Genomic DNA, 15,337 nt, shown 5'->3' with positions numbered 1-15,337 from the left:
AGGTTGAAGAAGAAGAACAGACGGTTAGATAGAGATATGACAGAAGATACCAGAAGAACTGTGCTTTTCATCTGTGCATTTCCTCTTTTACGCATGGTAACAACACAGAAGTTTGCAAACTACACTTGGACCATTTCTTTTAGGAGGACCACGAGAATCGCTCCCCCCAACGTGAACGTTGTGCATACATCATCAAACACATCTCCTCCAGTTGCTTGTAAAAAAAAAAAAGTGTTTTAAAAATAGTATTACATGAGATACATATGAATCAGTGGTAATTTCAAGAGGCAAACAGGATATTGGACTTTGTCCAATATTATCAACATTTTGCACCTCTGTGTGCTTTTTCTGTTTTCATATCAAAAGCTAATATGCAGTGCAGAGCCGTATTTTAGATACCCCATGCAGAATCGACCACAGACTGTGAAATGAAAAATGGGTCCTGAAATCTGTGGAATCATTCTTCCTCAATTAACATATCATTATTTCTGACAGCAATATCATTATTATTTGGTGTTTGTTCTGCTCAGGTTTTAAAATGTCTGGGATTAGTCTGTCAATTAGTGGCCACTGCTCTTTATTATGTTGCTGCAAACACTGTCCATTCCCAAGCTCGCTCACTGTAAAAGCGTATTATTTTTCTGTAGTTCAAGTTTCAATCCATAGCTTTTTGTTTGGCAATACTCGTATAATATCAGTTGACTATGTCTTGTGTTGTCTGAGAATATGCGTTTTAAAAAGAAACAAAGTCGCCGTCACGGCACACGGAGAAACAATGACTAAAATCTTAAGACAAAATAGGACGCCTTCTTTCTCTTCTATTAGTACAAAATTGTATTATAAGATGGGCTCCATATAATTAGCAGGTAAGACTCGAGATTAGAGGTACATTGACATGAACACCACGTCTGCTCTACGTGCAGACTCAGCAGTAAAAGTGAATCCACTACATGCAGTACACGACACACGGGACATCTACATTAAACACAGAGAAATGACAAATCCAAAGGAACCTCATACTCGCCCTCCTCACACACGCGCAGTTATTTATATAATTTGGATATTTCTATACAAAGGTCAGAAAAGTGGTGGGCCAACAGAGATGCGCTTCATCAAGCTAACATGACAACATGATGTTATTACTCCTCTTAAGACCAAATAATTTCAACTCCGAGTGACCCAAACACGCTGGGGGTGACGTTACACTTTGAGGAAGTAACACGTTTCCGTCAAAAGATGTTCCACCGAGCACCGGTTTTTCAAGAATTCAATTAAAAGAAAATGCATCCTACATGTTGACTTTAAGAACGTAAAGGCATCCCTCTGACATTGATAGGAATAATCTAGCCTATTGATTTCTATTTACCAGTAAGTGTCTGGTTTGTGAAAATGTGTTTACAAAACCGTGTCAGAAAGAAACGCTTTCACATTACATTTTGTGAAAAGTCTCTCTGGCCACTGGGACACTTATTGTGCTTTCACTGCTGTGCGTTTCAACACAGGCCCATCTTGTGGCATCTTGAGTAACTGCACTGTGGGAAGTCTGAGGGGATTCCCGGGGATTCCCCCCCCCCCCCCCCCCCCATTAATGAATGCTGAAAAAGAGAAGGAAATAGCAGGCCTGATGGGGTCCAATAAATGTGCTGAAATCGTTTGGCTTTCTGGGGGACTCCAGGTGACATGCTCGATGTCCATGCATAAGCAATTGAAATGGTTGCACTCCTGTATTCCTCAAGTATTTTTTTTTTAACTGCAATATATTCTATACAATAGCGTCGATGGACATACATCCTCTCGTTACAGTGTTCTGGCTCGGCAAATAATTTGGGTGTGCGGCAGTTCATTACCATACACTCAAGAAAGGAGTCAACTTCCAGGTGTCAACAAAACAAAGCAAAGATGAAAATACTCTTATATTCTCTCTCGAAAGGTCCCAAAGGACATTTAAGTGAAAGGGTAAGCATGAATATTTAAAATTCTGATTCAAATTTTTATTTTTGTACAAAAACTACACTATGACAACAGTGAGATGATTAAATGATACGTCTAGTACAAAACTATATGACTACATTTCACAGTTATGATAAAGGTCTGTGCTGTTCTGGAAACAAGCTGCCATTTTTTAAAATTTTGTTGTTTTTTTTTGCTTGAAAGATCACATGACAGCCTCAGAACATGATAAACTTGTGCAGAACCGAACACAGAACACACCGCATAGGGTGGACTGCTACAACCACACACAATAAGACGAGCTATCAGCCAGTGATGCCCTCGCTGGCTACCTCCGCTCAAGATTCTCCCTCATGCACATCCAAAAATTGCATTTCACACAAAAAGGATTGCTGGAAGACCAACAGACACCACTTTTTAAAACGTCTAATACTGTTCTCAGACACATCCAATGGGTGCGCGTGTATGTGTACGTTGTCTGATATTATAGCCAATTGTTTGTTTTCCGACAATTTCATTGATACAAGGTCTCCCCAGGCAAAGCAGAAAGTTTACTTGGAACCTGAGAATAGCCCAGGTATTTCTTCCAAAAAAAAAAAAAGTGCAATACTTGTGTGTTGTAATCAATTCAAGCAGCAGCTTTTCGGTCAAATACCATCTCGGAAGATTTTGTTTGTTTGTACTCTGTGTCTCATCGTCATTAAAAGAAGCACGCTAAGGAGACAAACAGCAACGACTCTCGTCGTTCAAATCAACTTAGTGTGACGTCACTGCATTGTAAAATGCGTGTCATAAATGCTCCAGTGTAAATTAGTGGTTGCAATGATTGACTTTCTAGCTGTAGAAATCGGAATCAGCAGGTCCATAATAAGATGACAGGCATGTGTTTCTGTGCTGCTGCGAGCCCAACACAACCAGTCTTACAATCTACCATGCTTTCAACTGCATGAATATGGCATATACAGGTACATGTTTTTTTTTCTTTTTTTACAAACAAATGTAAGGAAAAAAACCCCCAAACAAACAGTCATATTAAATTATGTGCAACACATTTACAATCCACACACACACGCAAACACACAGACTAACACTTTTGGAGAGTGACCCAATTGTTTTTCATTTTTCTTTTTTGTGCCTTCGTTTTCCCTAAAGATAAAACGCAGGTAGCGAGGAGAGGTTAGAATTTGATATAATGCGCCTTTACAATATGTAAAGGTCTCCAGCAAAAAGGGATCTTCCCCACAGAGGACTGTGGGAAAGTGTGTTGCGGAGAGTGGAGAAGGAAGGAGGGGGGGGGTGAGGGGGAAAGGGCGTCAGTCGCGGGCGATGCTATCTATGCACTCGGGTTGGGGTTGTTGTGTGTGTTGGTGGAGCCGTTGCTTCCCTGGATGGTGAGGCTGATGTCATCCTTCCTCTCGTTGTCCTCCTCTCGCAGCTCCTCCTTCAGCTCGTCCTTCTCCTTGAAGGGACGGGCCTCCGCAATGTCTTCACTGGCGGTGGGGGCGTAGCGGCCCGTGCGGTGTTCCCGCAGGGCCGGGCCCCACTTTGGATGTGCCTGGCATGCGTGCTTCAATCGCTGAGCGGAAAAGGGAAGAGGACAGGGTGTTGCACTTTAAAGAGCAAGCGCAGACAGGCACGCATGCATAAAAATCATTTTCTTCATTTTCTTGCCGGGGTGTAAGTCGAGTTTGGTACCGCGCTGCACCATGTTGGGTGTTCAGGCGCACCGAGAGCATTTTCATTTGCACACTCCCGTGCACCTGACAGGTTGGTCTGAACTTTGGAACGGGTTTTACCTCTCTGAAGGTGGCCCCCGGGGACCTAGAGATCTTGTAGAAGGCATAGATGGGTATGCAGACCACTGAGGACAGCGCCATTGAGAAGCCAATGGCCAGAGACCAACCGGGATACACGTAGTCATTATAGGTGATAGGCTTGTACTGAATCACTGTGAAGATCAGGATGCACTGTGAGGAGAAAAGAGAAGCGAGTGAATATGGGAGTGCTGCATGAAATGCAGCAAATGCACAATCACTGGACAAATTTCATTGTCACTTGTGTGCCTTGTAAGGCCTTCTGCTGGCCTCCACAATATCACAAGCGCTACCCTACTTGAATGAAATGGTCACACTTGATTTTCAACCTCATTTGGTAGTCGTTCTCTTGGCTGCGTGGCATTTCATTGCGTATCTTATGTCAGATTGTTTTGTTGTGTTGCCCGATCAGATCTCAGCCTCTGTGTGCTGCCCTATCAAGGTAAACTGCCCACGGGGCCTTCACATTTGTCATTGAAGGTTAACTGGACATTGTGAAGATATGCTGGCTGACTTGTTTGAAAGCGGAAAAAGATTTATTCTTCAAGAGCAGCAGTATGAGGGCTAGTTTACAGGCAGACTTCCTCTGTTTGTAATGCCATGCATTGTTAAATAGATAAGCGTAGTTTATTTTAGGTTGAAGGTTTCTTTTATTCCACACAATGGTCTTTGGGTGAAGAGAAAAACTCTTACCCAAGTGGGCAGTTTTGGCTGTCACGTCAGCCTTTGTCAGAGCTGTCACTGCTTCTTTGCGACACGTCTTAAAAACAGCTGAGCGGGTCGGGAAACCTTGGAAATAAGGCTCCCTCACCCAGTCAAGACTGTGCTCCTACCCCTTGCCGCCATTGAAGCAATGTGTCCCAGGTGTGTGCTGCCATCAAGGGCATATTAATGGCAGCACACACAAGGGCGGTGATATGCTCCTACATACCCGGAACACATTGCTTCAAAGGTGGTAACCACTTTACTTGTATTTACTCAAGTAGTTCAGTTGACAGAACCCCAAAATGCCAAACTGCGAGGAAGATGAATCTCGCATATAGAAAAAAGCCCACACTTGCCACCTAAAGCTCAAAGCGAAGATCCGTTGTGTATTTGCCCGATAATGTACTTTTAAGCATGACTTCGCTAATAGGTCAAATTGTAAAAGCAGAAAAACATAACATTTGTTGAATTCACAAGCCGATCGTAGTTAGGAGCATAAATTGTCAGCTGCGGTGGAGGCCTTGTTTGTGTTGAGCAGTTCTTAGTCTGTGATGGAGAGCGGAAAAGGCCTCCAATCTGACCGGTAATCCATCGCAATGAATGCATTGGTTGACCCAGAAGCATAGTGGGCAAATACCGTACGTGTGTTTGGGAAATTCGACTGATAGCAGCTGCACGCACGCGTTTCCCAGTCAGAAAGATTTGCACTTTAAATTGAAATTGCAAACAAAGCTCAACAGATTAGCTCGAAATGTAGGTCAGATTCCTAAAATGCGCTCGTGGTATGCAGACAGTAGCTTGTTGTGAGGGGAAACTTACAGAGATAATGACAGGCGAGATGAACCTCCAGCAGATTTTGAAGAAGAGCGGGGGAGGGAAACCTAACATCATCTCAACATCTTTAAAGTAGTTTCGGTGACCTGAATTTAAAAAAAAAAAAAAAAAGGGAAAAAGTGATTTCAGAAAATTCCATTTGAACGACATGCAAATAGCAAAACAAATGCAACCCTGTTTAGGAATTGAACCTTTAAATGGTAGCTACGAAATAATGTCTGCAGTGTGCAGGAAATGGGAAGAGTGACATGCGGTTGGTCATTAGCAACCCCAGATCGCCTGCAGAAGCGATACGACAGGTCAGATGCATCGCAGAATTATCAGAGTGCTCATTTAGATGCTATTGCCACAGTTCAAAATTCAAGTGAGAGTTTTTCCGTGAATGCAACAATTTGTGACCTGTTACCGTTCCTGGATAAGGTGTTAAAAAAAATACATTCAGTGTTTAAAAGTACACATAAGGTGGAGCATAGGGCCAAGGACAACCAAAAAACGACATTCATTGTACATTGTAAATCCTACATTAGACGAAGAAAGAAAAATATATTTTTGTCTCACAATGATGTGACGGGAGGTTTCGCATCTTCTTCAAAGATACCGAAACAAGCCTAAGGGGGAAATTAAAAGTCGAACCAGCAATTCTACGATTAATACTTCTAACTGTATGCTCTTTTTTTCATCCAACCAGCAAGTCGAGAGACTTAATGTTGATGTTCAGCTCACAGGAATGACTTCTTTCCATAATTACTGAGAGAAAGCTGCCGGAAAGTATCCAGCCATTGACAATGATAAGAAAACTAGGCCACCAATCCAGAATAAGTCCAAAGTCAAAAGCCAGTTTTTTAAAACGGGGTTCATCCCCATCCCGCTTGAACAATGAAAGGTTTTTTGAACACGGCTCCTTACCATAAACATACATGACGCAGACACACATGATGCAGGAGATGATGACCAGAGAGAAACTAGCAGCATAGTTATCCATCAGTAGCAACCAGTAGATTCCTGCCTGCAGACATAAACAACAACAACAACAAAAAAGGGTCAAAACACCCCACCATTACAGTACAAGAAATGCATGCCTGTAGATTGTCAATGTATCTCACTGGAAATACTCCAGGTCCCGGTTGCTATTTTTAACCACTGGTTAAGTGCGTATTCACATTCATTAACTTCAACGGCCCAGTTACCTTGTTCACGACGAAAATAAAAATAGGCAGAGTGTGTTTGCTGTGCTTTGGCTTGACCTGTGTTGTGAGTGGAACTCCCAGGAGGAATCCAACGATGGCCACACACAGTGTAACTACAGTCTTGTTCCTGATGATCCAGTCGGTGCCAATCTCATCGACAATGGCTGTCACCAGCGTCTCCAATAAACAGAACTAAAGAAAAAAAAGTGAGTGAAAAAAGAAGGAATCCTCAAAAAAAAAATGCGTCTATTAATTTCTTAGACTGATAATGAGGAAATTCACCCCGTTCACTGACATTGAAGAAGCAGAGTCCTGCCTTTATACAAACGCATGATGCGGCCTATAGAAAAAGTAACGACGCTGAAACTTGCTTTCAAGCCTGACCTGAGTTCCCAGTCCCAGAAGGATTAACATGAAGAAGAAGAGAAGCGACCACAGTGGAGAAATGGGCAGCAGAGTGAGGGCTTCTGGGTAAGCCACAAAGGCCAGTCCCGGGCCATGGTCGGCGACCTCTGACACGGGCACGTTCAGGTGGTGAGCCATGAAGCCCAGGATAGAGAAAATGACAAAGCCAGCGTAGACGCTGGTCGCACAGTTGGTTATGCTGATGATGATGCTGTCTCTGTACAAAGACGCACAGGTTGGATGGAAATTAACCAGATGCTAAGGCACAAGTTATAGATGGCTCACAAATCAACCACAGCTTTAAAAACCCACAGAAAAGTCGTTCCCCTTATGCACATCTCACAGTTCAAAGCACCTGAAACAATTGTTGTGGAACTTGTTGTATGAAGCCATGGTAATCAGACCGCCCCACGCACATCCCAGGGAGTAGAAAATCTGCGATGCGGCATCTCCCCACACCTAGAAAGACAACGACAAATTGATGACAGCAAGCGAATGTAGCAATCATGCTTGATCATTTTAAAAACATTTACGAATAAATGGTTATTATACATCTCCGAGCCCAAACTGTTTTGGAATAAATACCTTTGCATCGAGGACCTTCTGCCACTGAGGAGTCAAGTAATACATGATGCCGTTGATGGCGCCATCCAGGGTGATCCCGCGGATGAACAGGATAGTCAACACAACATATGGGAACGTGGCTGTGAAGTAGACCACCTGCAAAATGACCCACATGCGCACTTAATGACTTTGCAAACACGGCATGGTGAGATGAGAGGAAATCTCTTGGCTTGGCCCGTTTTCATCAGGTCCAACTCGGACCCCACGACAAGTTATCCATACCCGCAAGTGTTCGACTGACCTTTCCAGAGGATTTGACGCCCCTGATGAGGCAGAGGAAGACGACGACCCAGGACACAGCCAGGCAGCCAAGGATGGGAAGGCGCACTTCTCCAAAGTTCCCGATGCCATCAGAGATGTCCAACACATAGTGTCTGAAAGGAACCCGCCAGTGGGCCTTTTTACAAGCATGTCCAAAATCTTTTTTGATTGGGTTTCTTTGTTCCAAACCGCTGTCTGATCTTAGACCCCCTTCGTCCATTTTTGCAGCAGCAGCTAACAATTTAACATTTTTATAACAAAGGAAGAAATTTGATTTACAAGTTGTGTGTCTGCTGAATTTTTCTTGGGGGGGGGGGGGGTAGATAATCAAAGGCCGTTTTCCCATTTGGTTCAAACTCTGTGTTTAAATGACACTTCAGTAAGATCGCCAGTCCCGTTTTCAGAACGATGTGGTCAACCCGCACATGCATGGCCCCAACTGAGAGCCCACCTGCCACATATTGAAGCGAGTCATTCATTCATTCATGAAACACGGATTAGATATTAACAGCACTCACCCAAAGGACCGATTTTAGAACAGACGCAGTTGTTTACACATTCATAACATCCCGAAGAGTCGTCATCTTAGCACTTGTATGCTTGTATATGTTACAACTGGATTCATGTTTAGGTTTGGAAATCATTTGTTCAAGACTTCCTGGAATTTCATCTTATTTCCAAACAAGCTCCCAGTTCAACTATCGGTTTGAACGAGGCCGCCTCGAGTGTTGACTCTGCCTTGCCCCTGTTACAATGTGTGACCTCACGGTCATCCCTCAAATCAACTTCTAGGTCTGCCAAGAGTGTCATAGAGAAGGGAAGCTAAGTAAAAGCAAGAGGAAGGTCCGAGCGAGGTCACAAGTCACCTGTCCGATCATATGCGCCAAAGAGGCCTGATCTAACAGCATCACAATTCATTCAGTCATTGTGACAAAGCGAATGCACTGAAAAACACACCGAATGAACGATGCATACGATGCAGAGCTGTCTTTCGCATACCGTTGCGGTACCGCGCACATCTGAGTCGGCAAGCAAAAAGAGTATTTTCTTACCCCCCTCTGCTGGTTACAATAACGGCCAAATTCTGCAACTTTGAGACATTTTTCTCACGTAAATGGGCCCGAAACATTTTTTTTCTTTCTTTTCCTCTCTTCTAAAACACTATATTGTATTCATGAGTGGTCACAAAACTTCAGAAACATTTGTTCTCTTTTAAGTTCTTCAGTACTGTAAAGCCTGACTTCAGATAAATGCGGAATGTCTTTCATCTCACTCATCGGGCTATCGGAAATTGGTGAAAAGCTGTTGCATTTCCAGGAATCTAGTCCAAATATTGGAAACATCCATCCATTTTCCGAACCGCTTGATCCTCACTAGGGTCGCGGGGGGTGCTGGAGCCCATCCCAGCCGTCTTCGGGCAGTAGGCGGGGGACACCCTGAATCAGTTGCCAGCCAATCGCAGGGCACACAGAGACGAACAACCATCCACGCCCACACTCACGCCTAGGGACAATTTAGAGCTTCCAATCAACCTGCCACGCAACAAGTCCGCTGAACTGACGCACATGTAAGCCAACCTCATCAAACAGGTGCATGATGGACCTTGAGCACAATGAACCCTTGTTCAAATAAGGATATTGCACAACTTATCTATCCTCTTATGGCCTCCAAGAACATTCTGTACCAGAAACTAATATTATGTAATAGTACTGTATTTCCCTTGTCCTTTGAAACATTTTTATGTTAAGGGGATGTCAAAAATGTGGCTACCCCATGAACGTAAAGAGTTAAAAAATAACAAAAATAAAAAATCTACGATTTTTCTCACAGCGGCGCATATTATTTATTTATTCAGTCAAGGCGTGATTCAAACCTAGAATTCCTTACAGCGGTGCATATCAGTCAAGCACTCATCATCCGTGCTGCCCGTGATTCAAGATGTTGTTCCAAGTTTTTTTTTTTTTTTCCTGCGACTTACTTCCAGTATTCCTCACTGGGGCTGGTTCTCTTGGTGCGGTTGACGATGTCACTGACCCCGTCCACCATCGTGCGAGTGACGTTAGCTATGCTGCCGTTGCTTTGGGGCACCACGCCGCTGCAATCCGGTGTATTCCAGGGGTTGTTGCAGTACGTCCATGGCAATAAGTTGGTCATGGATGTGAAAAAGTAGTAGAAGGCGATGCAAATAACCACATTGTAGTAGATGCCGATATAGGTGGACACGACCATCATGCCATAGCCCACACCTGCAGGACAAAGGAGAGGATACGTTGTTGCGAAATGCGGTCAGAATAACAACATTCAACAGGAATCGTGCTGTATGGGCCATAATTACGATGACAAAAATGAATGGTTGAGCTTCTGGCTTGAACTTTGACTTGGATCAAAGAAAAATGGAAAAACGACTTTCTTGTTGAGCAAACAAAACAAAACGGTTTGAATTATGTTTGTGCTTTCACGTGCAACTAAAATGATTAAGCTGTCAGGGTTGGGTCAGCATAACCTTGAACTGTGCCACAGGTCAAGGGTTGACCCATCATGTTTACCTTCCATGAATCACAATTTTGACAGAGTTTTGACAAAACTGTGGCAGTTTGTTTACGATTCAAAAACACACATTTTACTCCTCTGGGACTTTGTACCATTTTCACCCAAAAGCCAGATACACTGCCATTTAAAAAACTACTTTTATTAAACAATATTATAATGAGAATAAGGGGTTCAGAAAATGGATGGTTGTGAAAGAAAATGTGCGTGTGTGTGTGTGTGTGTGATTTTATTGATTTATTTTTTTTAATTCATGGGCAGCATGGTCTTGATCCATTATATTGCAATTAGACTTATCTGTTTTGGCATATTGATCCAATTAATCAACTGTATGATGAGATTTAGAGCAATAAGACATTCAAACCCACAAACCTTTGAACATTGGGCTAATCTTCCAGACTCCCAGACACCCCTGGCTGGCAAACTGCCCGAAGGACAACTCAAGGAAGAAGAGGGGAATGCCACAGAACACCAACATGATAAAGTACGGTAGCATGAAGGCACCTGGAGAAGAAGGTAGGACAGTCACGAGTCACATCAACGCAAGCTTGTGAGGGAATGAAGATTGATGTCGTGACGGAACCAAACTTAGAGGAGGAGCCGACATGCATTTGTTTGCGTCAAGACAACTTTTCTGACCTTGCTCGAGTCCAAATATATTAAATAGGTAGCTATGACATGCCTCGACGGCAAGGGTATCCAAACGTTTTCAACGCCCCTGATGATCAAAATGTGATCAGGATTGTTATCAGTCTCTTGCCAGATTTGCCGATGTGCTGAACATTACAATCGGGTCTTGGAGGCGGGAAACATCTCAACAATGCACAATCGTGGCCCTCGAGCACCTCAGTTCGACACCTGTGCCCGAGGGCTATGAGGGATTCCATGAATAAATCTCTGAGCTAACTAAGCCAATTTATTAAGGGGAAGTTCATCTGTATGCGCTCACCTCATATGTCTCATGCGGCTTGCAACGAAGCATTACGGTGAGCGATTCGAACAAAACAAGCCTACTCAAATGTTTCTAATGCGGGCAGAGCGTTTTTCTCTCCTTTTGCCAAAAAAGGCAGAGCAACACACAAGATCGGTGGTGATGTGAGAGCACGGCCACCTTGAAACGGTACCGCTCAAAAAGACAATTGTCTGAAAATACGCCGTCTGACAACCGTCCCCTGATGAATATATATTTCTCTGCACTGTCATGCTGACTCAATAAATGTATCTGAACTGTTGGAGGCAGCGCACACGATGCATCAGCTGTGCCCTACCCGATCCTATCAAAAAAGGCATGACCGGATGTCTCGACACACCTTTGACCTGTCTTCATCTTGGTACATGGCTCACGTCGCCACATGAAATACAACTGAGACGTGAACCAAAAAGCCAGATGGACAGTGTGCCGTCAATATCCGAATCCCGGTGTGCATACTTTTTTTTTTTTTTTTCACCCACCCCGCATATTCTTGTTTGTTTTGTGGAAGCTATCAGGACTCATGCTCCAGTGAGCTAAAAAAAATTACATTTGATACCGGCGTCATGACGGAAATGATTGCTAAATGGACCCTTAAATGCATCATTTACATCCAAATGACGGGTTCCTAATTCAATTTCATCCAATTAGACTGAGGTAAATTGTACAATACACACGAGTGAGCAAAGAACAAAACAAAAGTATTTGTTCTTTGTCGTCATGCATTGCTCTCTTTTTGTCAGTTGATCATTCCGCGAGTTCAGTGAAATGTTTAGCATGCACATTTGCGCGCAACGTGGTTCTCTGCGATGAAATGCCTACCTCCTCCGTTTCTGTAGCAGAGGTAGGGAAACCTCCAAACATTGCCGAGACCCACGGCATAGCCGACGCTCGTGAGGACAAACTCAATTTGGTTCCCCCAGTTGCCTCTCCGCGAGTTTTCATCCTTCTTCACCGGCTCACCTGGAACGGCTCCATTCTGCAACAAAAGACACAGTGAAGGTCAGCTCATATGGCAACCGGTTGATGTGTTTCACACATTGCTGCTGCAACAAGTACAAGCTCTAGATATATTTGTGCATGTCAAATGAATTCCTTTTACGTGGAAATGTGCAGCCAGGGGAGCATCAAGTTGACCTGCAAGAATATACAGCATATGTATTCAAGCAGAGATGTCATAACCTTCATCATTATTTAATTCTTGTGCGTTCTTAGGGAATCCTAAAATAGCTTGCTTGTTAAGATACAAACGCCACGAAAAAAAAAACACTTGCGCTGGGCACGGCAGTAGGGCATACGGTGCTGTCGGCTATCGCTGGTTATATTTGCTATTGTAGGTTAGGTTGAACATGTTTGTGTGCATCAGTGCTTTGTGAATGGCTCAAGATGCTTATCAATCTGTACTGGCTGCTTAATAATAAGAACATATTCTTGTTTCCTTAAAAGCACCTTTCCCATTGGCTAACATCCGACTAGTGTAATCAACAAACATCTATGGCATGTCTTCACTCTCCCTACCTTGCCTAAGGCCATCGATCTCATACGAAAACGACTTTCCTTTGCCAGTTTAGCATAACTTTGAATGCACTGGAGCAGACAGGATCCAAAGTGAAACCACCGCCTTAAGAGAGCCCGTAAGCATTTGGTCTTGTCGTGCCGATTTCAAGCTTCTTCTGCCCGTTTCTCCCTCCCTCCATCATTCCATCTGCTGCCATCAGCTGGTCGCTCTCTCACTCCCGACCGGCTCTGTAACCTCCGCTACAGTGCAGTGAAAAAGTTTTTGCACCCTTCCTAATTTTTTATGTCTTTGGCTTATTTGCTCCACATATGTCTCACAAAGACAAGTACATCCAAAACGTTAAAATGATGATTTTATTGATTAAGGAGGAAAATTATATATGTATTGAAGTAATGACACCCTGAAAGTGTGAACTAGTTGTCCCACCCTTGCCAGCAATAACCGTAATCGAGCACTTGCTGGTCATGAGTCTTTTGTATCCTGGTGGAAGAATTTTGGCCCACACTTCTCGGCAGAATTGTGTTGCAGTTATACTGGAGGGTTTTTGAGCAAGAACTGCACCATCTCAATTGGATTTAAATGCGGACTTTGACTTGCGCACTCCATAACCCTTTGACGCTGATTGTAGCAAACTCCCAACAAACCGCTTCTGCTCCAAATGCAGCCAAAAACGGTGTCTGTATTCCTGTATCATCTCCCTGTGCAATTCGAACCCACGTGGCCTGCACGAATGGACATTGCCAGTGTCTTGGTAAATAAAATGCTAGATATTACCAAAAAAAAGAGCTAATCATATGTTTCGGCCGAAGCCTGATGTGTAGCTCGACCCGTTTCTTCGGTCTGATCTTGTAATCAATAAATACAAGAAAGAGAAAGAAACAAGAAGAAAAAAAGACGGCCACAACAGCTAACTCCACATTATTGTCGAGTGGAGCTGTAGTTTGACGGAGAGGCATGATGACGAAAAGAGACAAGCAGCCGGACGGCAAAAGGGCAACAACTTGACCAAGTAAACAGCTGGCGTTTTCTCGGCGGTCTTTGAGACTGGCTGTACTTGGTTGTCAGAAAAATAAACCAAAGAGCCTGTTTTGAGCATCCTGGGGTCTTCGAGCAGGTGGGACACTCAGGGGGCTGAGCAAGCAAGTGCTGGTAAGAATTTGAAATGTCACAGCGGTGTGAATGCGCTCTCGCAGCGTCTGTAGTTGACTTTGGAAAGAGACAAAATGCCAGAGGCAGATTACAGCTGTGCGTTTGTTGTTGCAAGTCACACATATTCTACGTCTGACTTCTATCGGCAACCAGGTGTGTGCCTTTAGATGAGATACACACGCACGCACAGATGCGTAAAATGTTCATGCAGCGTCAGATCAAGAAAATAAATCATGTGATTTGAAGGTATGCTGAAACGTTAACAGTGGAACGTGAAATCCGTCACCGTTAAAACAAAATGATTTATTTTCCTCCAGGCTAAAAGCCAAAATGAAGAGATAAGATCCACTTTGCTTATCGGCTGGGCCCCGATGGGCAAACATCAAACTTTTGAGTTTCTCATGACACATCCTCTGACTGAAATGACCCCAATGTCTCCGCCCAGGTGTTTTGGCCTATGGTGTTGGCTCCTGTTAGCTGTGGCAGCCAACAGTCACTGACTCCCATTTCTCTGTCACATCAGTTTTTTTTTTTTTTTTTGGACCATCTGGGTTTTATGTAAGACCACACATGGCCTTGCCTTTTTCACCCACGAGTTCTAGCGACTTTCCTCTATTTTCAAGGTCGCTTCGGAGTCCATATTTACTTTTTTTGCAACACATGTACATCTGTCTCTCTGTTGCCCTTGCTTCGGGGACACCCCAAAATCAACACTGAAAGAGTAATGATGACATCAGAAACGCAGCAATGCTCCCCCAGAAATCCACTATATGATGGGCATTCTGAAAATTGCTCCAAAGATGCTATTTTGGAAAGACTGTATTGCAAACATTCCTTTTATTGTTTTTTTTGTGTGTTTGTTTTTCAAAATCCTAACAGATAATGAAAATGGAATCCCATCTTTGTATTTGCATAATATGAACCAAAGATACAAAATGATTCGGGTGAAATCAAAACTGTTGAGATTCTGGCTGCAATCACAAGGAAAGTAAACTGGACATATTTAAGATGGGTTGAAACTAACATTTCTGATATATATAGACTAAATATAAAGTCGATGTGATGTTCACCAGCTATGCCTGTCAACAAAGTTCCAACATTGGAATCAAAGCCGAGGCCAGCAACGTGACAAGACACGAGGACGGTTGAAAAATCCCACCTGAGCCCCACGCATCATTTTTGAACATGCGCCTCTCTCCAGCCAAACATATTACGCAATGTTTGGCTTGATAACATGAATGCATTTCATTGGCAAGCCCGTTGACAAGACAAAAAAAGCTCTTTTCAGGTCACATGGAGACATCTGTCCCCAATACAACAAAGGAAAGAATTAAGTAAGTTTGCACATGGCGATCCCCGGTCTCAAAGCTGC

The 15,337-nt window shown here is 43.4% G+C and overlaps 1 protein-coding gene across 3 annotated transcripts in view; it reads right to left on the bottom strand.

Annotated features, from left to right (window-relative positions):
• Nucleotides 1-1,976: 1,976 nt before the first annotated feature.
• The window catches only part of slc6a9 (solute carrier family 6 member 9), a 30,211-nt gene continuing 16,850 nt past the window's right edge, over nt 1,977-15,337 (bottom strand). For all 3 annotated transcript variants that reach the window (XM_086128894.1, XM_086128893.1, XM_086128895.1), the window contains 12 exons: nt 12,120-12,276; nt 10,700-10,831; nt 9,759-10,026; nt 7,761-7,893; nt 7,481-7,615; nt 7,251-7,354; nt 6,875-7,112; nt 6,548-6,682; nt 6,210-6,309; nt 5,289-5,389; nt 3,747-3,917; nt 1,977-3,526 (listed from right to left, as the gene is read on the bottom strand). In XM_086128894.1, the coding sequence (XP_085985020.1) occupies nt 3,284-3,526; nt 3,747-3,917; nt 5,289-5,389; nt 6,210-6,309; nt 6,548-6,682; nt 6,875-7,112; nt 7,251-7,354; nt 7,481-7,615; nt 7,761-7,893; nt 9,759-10,026; nt 10,700-10,831; nt 12,120-12,276 (1,917 nt within the window). In that variant the 3' untranslated portion in view covers nt 1,977-3,283. The remainder of the gene's footprint in view (nt 3,527-3,746; nt 3,918-5,288; nt 5,390-6,209; nt 6,310-6,547; nt 6,683-6,874; nt 7,113-7,250; nt 7,355-7,480; nt 7,616-7,760; nt 7,894-9,758; nt 10,027-10,699; nt 10,832-12,119; nt 12,277-15,337) is intronic.

Source organism: Hippocampus guttulatus, chromosome 14 (assembly GCF_054856545.1).
Source record: "Hippocampus guttulatus isolate MCC_2025c chromosome 14, RoL_Hgut_1.0, whole genome shotgun sequence".
NCBI lineage: Eukaryota > Metazoa > Chordata > Actinopteri > Syngnathiformes > Syngnathidae > Hippocampus > Hippocampus guttulatus.
Note: the sequence above shows the minus strand (reverse complement) of the source record. Positions and strands in the feature narration are given on the sequence as shown.